The sequence below is a fragment of the Octopus bimaculoides genome, chromosome 2 (genome assembly GCF_001194135.2).
Source record: "Octopus bimaculoides isolate UCB-OBI-ISO-001 chromosome 2, ASM119413v2, whole genome shotgun sequence".
In the NCBI taxonomy this organism is placed as follows: domain Eukaryota; kingdom Metazoa; phylum Mollusca; class Cephalopoda; order Octopoda; family Octopodidae; genus Octopus; species Octopus bimaculoides.
This window is the reverse complement of record NC_068982.1, coordinates 161,282,978-161,288,195: the sequence shown is the minus strand read 5'-3', so window position 1 is coordinate 161,288,195 and position 5,218 is coordinate 161,282,978. Positions and strand designations below refer to the sequence as shown.

The 5,218-nt window shown below is 39.6% G+C and overlaps 1 protein-coding gene across 2 annotated transcripts in view; it reads right to left on the bottom strand.

Moving 5' to 3' along the window:
• LOC106867514 (uncharacterized) overlaps positions 1 to 5,218 on the bottom strand; it is a 23,405-nt gene that overhangs the window by 6,850 nt on the left and 11,337 nt on the right. Inside the window, exon 1 of one of the 2 annotated variants that reach the window (XM_014912401.2) lies at positions 4,661 to 5,001. The exons of the other annotated variant lie outside the window; for it this stretch is intronic. Within the exon in view, the coding sequence (XP_014767887.1) occupies positions 4,661 to 4,742 (82 nt within the window). The 5' untranslated portion in view covers positions 4,743 to 5,001. Of the gene's footprint in view, positions 1 to 4,660; positions 5,002 to 5,218 lie in introns of those variants that run through there. 2 annotated transcript variants of the gene reach the window in all.

Sequence of the window (5,218 nt, the reverse complement as noted above, 5' to 3'; positions counted from 1 at the left end):
TCTTGAACATACACCTGTAGTTGGAAAAAAGGAAAGGGAAAAAGACACCTGACCCCAAAGTCAGGGTGCCCATGAGTTTTTTTATGGGGTTTTTCCATGAGCAGCCCTCGACCGTCTCCTCCCTATTGCGGATTACACATAGTTGATTTCTTTCCTCTCCCACTTAAAAAAAAAAAAATTTGTTAGACTTGTTTACACGCAAAACCTTCACAATACGCATACACACACATTCTTTATTTTGTCCATAATGTTTTTCTTAATATGTAAACCCGTGCTTGATAAAGAAATCATCATCATCATCATCATCATCATCATCATCATCATCATCATCATCATCATTATTAGTATTATTATTATTAGTTAAGGCAGTGAGCTGGCAGAATCGTTAGCACGCCGGCTGAAATGCTTAGCGGTGTTTCGCCCGTCATTAAGTTTCGAGTTCAATTTCTGCCGTGGTCGAGTTTGCTTTTGATCCTTTCGGGGTCGATAAATTAAGTAGCAGTGGAACATTGGGGTAGATGTAATCGACTAGTCCCCTCCCCACAAATTTGAGGCCTTGTGCCTCTAATAGAAAGGATTATTATTATTATTAGTATTAGTAAGGCGGCGAGCTGGCAGAATCGTTAGCACACCAGGCAAAATGCTTAGCGTCGTTTCGTCCGTCTTTATGTTCTGAGTTCAAATAGCGCCGAGATCGACTTTGCCTTTCATTTCTCAGGGTCTATAAAATAGGTATCAGTTGAGCACTGGGCTCGATATAATCGACTTATCACACCTCTCGAAATTACTGGCATTGTGCCAAAATTATTATTATTATTATTATTATTATTATTATTATTATTATTATTATTATTATTGTTGTTGTTATTGTTGTTGTTGTTATTATTATTATTGTTCTTGTTATCATTATTGAGTGAGAGAGCAGTGCATGCCATCAAAGTGACACGGGTAAAATATACGAAGCTCAGCATACCATTATGACTACTCGTCTGATTAGGGTACACCTATATGTGCGCGGCATGGTGATCTCATATCAAGATTAACAGCGCATGACCTTGCAGGTAGGGCCCAGTTAGAATTTTCTTCAGGTCGAGTAGCCCATCCCGCTCAAAAGGTCCCTGAATAAGGGTTGTTTAAGGCTGTTGAACGAAACACCCATGTTTCCAGACGTGAATTATCCAAGCCCCAAAGAATTCATCTGAACACATGGCTATGATGCTCCCCTACTACTTCTGCTCGTGATCGGAGATGCACATATCGTCATCCATTAAGGGACATGCTCAACTGGTTAAGGTCAAACAAATGACAAGCAAATCTGTGGTATTGAGCAGAATATTTGCTGTAGCCCATAACACTTCAAATCAGTTAAGATGAGAAACCACGAAAGCCACTACTACTACTACTACTACTACTACTACTACTACTACTACTACTACTACTACTACTACTATTATTATTATTATTATTATTATTATTATTATTATTATTATTATTATTAAAGCGGTGGCAGAATCGTTAATGCGTCCGACAAAATGCCTAGCAGTATTTTTCCTGATTCATTACATTCTGAGTTCAGTGTGCATATGTTGAGTATTCAGAGTAAATGACTTACTACTGGAGCCTTTTCGAATTACGTATTTGTGGCAAGTGTGCCCTCTTCCGTCCATCCTATATTTATTGACTCTGAAGCCACATTACAGAAAATTAACGATTTGAGGGACACCTCGTTGGAACTGGGGTGAAGGAGAGCCGTGTCAGCATATGCAGACACTGCCACCGTAATGGTGCCGAAGTGTTGTAGTTTTTTTTTTAATGAATAGGAATCGTTAACTGGGGGTAAAAATTAACCCAGACAAGTCCGGTATGGATGGGCTATTCTGGCACCTGGAGACGCAAGTCCATGCCAGCAGACAGCGTCATGGGACGTTAGGTTCATAACCCTGTTAAACTGATTAGGCATAATGATATTCGCCAGTGAGAAATGTGTCAAAAGGGGAGTTGAAGGGAGTATACTAGGAAAAAAGAAGGAGAAAGGCAGAGAAATAAAGGCGACTGGGCTTTTCTTTTAGTTACTGCTGCGTAACGTTCAAAGTTACTGACAAAAGGATTAACAACTATAATGACGACAGCAACGAAACGAACAATAACTAAAACAACAACAACGACGACGACAACAACAACGACGACGACAACAACAGGGATTGATGCCTAAGACAAAAACAAAAACAAAATTCGTTTGCGTCAGTCATAACCCAGTGGACAGAATTCAAAGGTGATATAACTTGATCTGACGTTATGAGACTTACAGCTGAAGAAGTGAACAAAACAAACAAGAGAACGACAAGTGCATTAAGGGAAGAGAAACTGCAGTGCTTCAGAGTTGCGCAGATTGAAAACAAAAAAAATTCTGTAAGATGTGTACTGTACAATAACATACTTGGAAAGAGGAAGAGCAACCTGAAACAGCGAGATAGAGGCCAAAACAGTGGTTACAAGTGTTTTCATACCCCAAGAATTTATTACGTTTCCTCTAAACAACGGCAAAATAGCGACAGATGTAAAAGTTAGTAATGTTCAACACCACCGAGATCAGGAAAGTGCGAGAGTAATGGTAGAGGAACAGTGGGATAAACTCCTCAACTAAATAAAACAGGAATATTGCTGGAATTGCAGATGTTAGTCGCATCTGAAAACCTGACAGGCATCCCAACTATCATGCCTTTTGACAACAGTGAAGAAATGCAGGTGATAGTAGTAGGGAGAAAGTCAAGGTACTATACATGTAGCAAAAATCAGCCAACTGAAGACTGTCGTCGGGAAGTCTGTCGTGGATAGATCTGTCATCGCCAGCAGATCTATCCACAACAATCTTCACTTCATTCATTACACCGAGAGCAGGTCGAGAATAGATTTGATTTTGGAGTTTTACTGGTCAATTTAGATTAGTTCAAAATGCTCGACATGATCGACTGTCGTTATTTGGCAGCTGGCCTATAGTAGTCGGTTTCGCTACAATGTACAGCGGCATGTATTCAGTGTTTAAATTACATTTAAAAAAAAGTGTCAAGAGGAAATTGTTCTTGAAAAATCGAACGGATGTCGCTAATGCCTGCATTACTTAGGTTGTGTATCGTTGCCTGTCTTTTCGCTTCTTATGGAAGGAACAGGTTCTGCTGGTTAGCAAATTCAACTGTTACCAACACCCACGACACAGTGGTCTCGAGATGCCGTCGCTGATGGTACGCAGACACTCACTGAGGCTGTTGAGCTGCTGAAATATACTGACTACTGCAACGGCAACGATAACGAAAACAAAAGTGAAATGACGTGGGAATCTTTGAGCTGCAATCATGGTGTCAAACGCGAACCGAGGTTAAGTGTTTGATATCTAGAATGTTGCTATGTATTCATAGCGTTCTACAAGCTGGTGATCGGCGGGAAAACACTTTTTGTATTCTACAGAAGGTTTGTAGAGGGTGTGAATGGCAATGGCCTACGAAGAACTTTAGGCGTTGACGAAAACAGTCTGAATAGTCTCTTTTAAAGAATTTACAAATCTGAGACTATATATAACTTTCAATGGTCTTAGGCACGCAAGTGCTTCAGGAGAAATTACGTGCTTGAGACAAGCTCTACTGGAACGGAAGTGTCAAATAGCCAAACCTCTTCGAAATGTGCGCAAAGGCGACAATTCCTTCTTGCACGCCGACAGTGTCAGTGGATTACCTACTTGCAGGTTTGTGTCGAACCCTTGCTGTCGCATGTAGAATGAATCAAGCTAATGGCCAAGGCTGAAGTGAAAACTGATGTTCCACATTTCTTAAGAAGGAGAGGTCGCTTATATTCCCCTGGCTGGTGGATTTTGGCCGAAGTTGTGCGGTGGACTGGTGGAAAAGTTTGAAAACAAGCATTTTATTCACTGGTCTAGCTCTCATCAACTTTTTCAAGAACCATTTTAAGAAACTGAGGATAGAGAGACGCTATCTTCTTGTGTGTTTAATGAAAAACAGATGTAGTGAGTAGGTAGCAAGGACGAATGGGCCTACCCTGGGTATGCTTTACAAAATAGGAGGAAAGAAACTGGGAGATGGTATTTTTGATGCCCCAGATATGACAGAGCAAACGTGGGCCTTCGTGTGGGGTTTCCACCGAATTACCTTTGCTTGTCTGTCTCCTTAATGTGGAATTTTTCATAGAAATTTTTAAAAGTTACATCTTGCTTATGTTAATTTCTTTTGATCTGACATTAACCTTGTTTTTGTGTTTGTAATTTGGTCTTGTGTTATTTCTTGTATCTTAGGCCCTTATAATAATAATAATAATAATAATAATAATAATAATAATAATTATTATTATTTTTCTTTACGTTCTGAGTTCAAATCCAGTCGAGGCCAACTTTATGCCTCATCCTTTCGGGTTCGATAAAATAAAGTACCAGTCAAGTACTGGGATCGATGTAATCGACTAGTCCCCTCCATCACAAAGTTTTAGATCTTATGCCTATAATAGAAAAGATTAATATTAATAGTTTGAATAAGTTTAAGAGCCTAGTGCCCATTAACACTATCGACGAAAATCAGGAGCTAGAAGAAGAAGAGTTTGAAACAGTAAAAAACTAACAAAATTAGTAATAACAAGGGACCAAAAGGTTCTTTTTTACCTGCAGCATCCATAAATTCTACAAAATTATGAGGCAATTCATCGTCTTGCTTCCATTTACCCCTGAAAAGATCGATCAACATGGCTGGTTCGATTTGGTTTCGGTTGACGAAATAATTCTTGATGAGTTGAAATAAAGATGGATGAGGTGATGGCCAGACAGTGTGAGATAAATGTCAGTATTGTATTCTGTTGCGGTGGTTGTTGTGTTTGTGGTGGTGTTCTGTCTGTAGAGTTTTATTTTACACTGAGCACAACAGGTTGTTTGTTGAGCAGGCGCAGTTGGGAGAAATGATATGTGAAGCGAGTGCAAAAGTTTATTATTTTAGTGTAGTAAGGAGGAGGAGGGAGTGTGTGTATACCTGCGTATAGACACACACGCAAAGACACATACACTGACACACATATACGCATATCCAAACATATATACTCACACAAATGTAACTATAAAGACAAAAAAAAAACAATAGCAATCCGTTACCTCCCCCACTTCGCACTTTTCGTTTTCTTGTAGTTTTATCAAGTTTTCTACGCTCGCTCCTCCTCCTCCTCCTCCTCC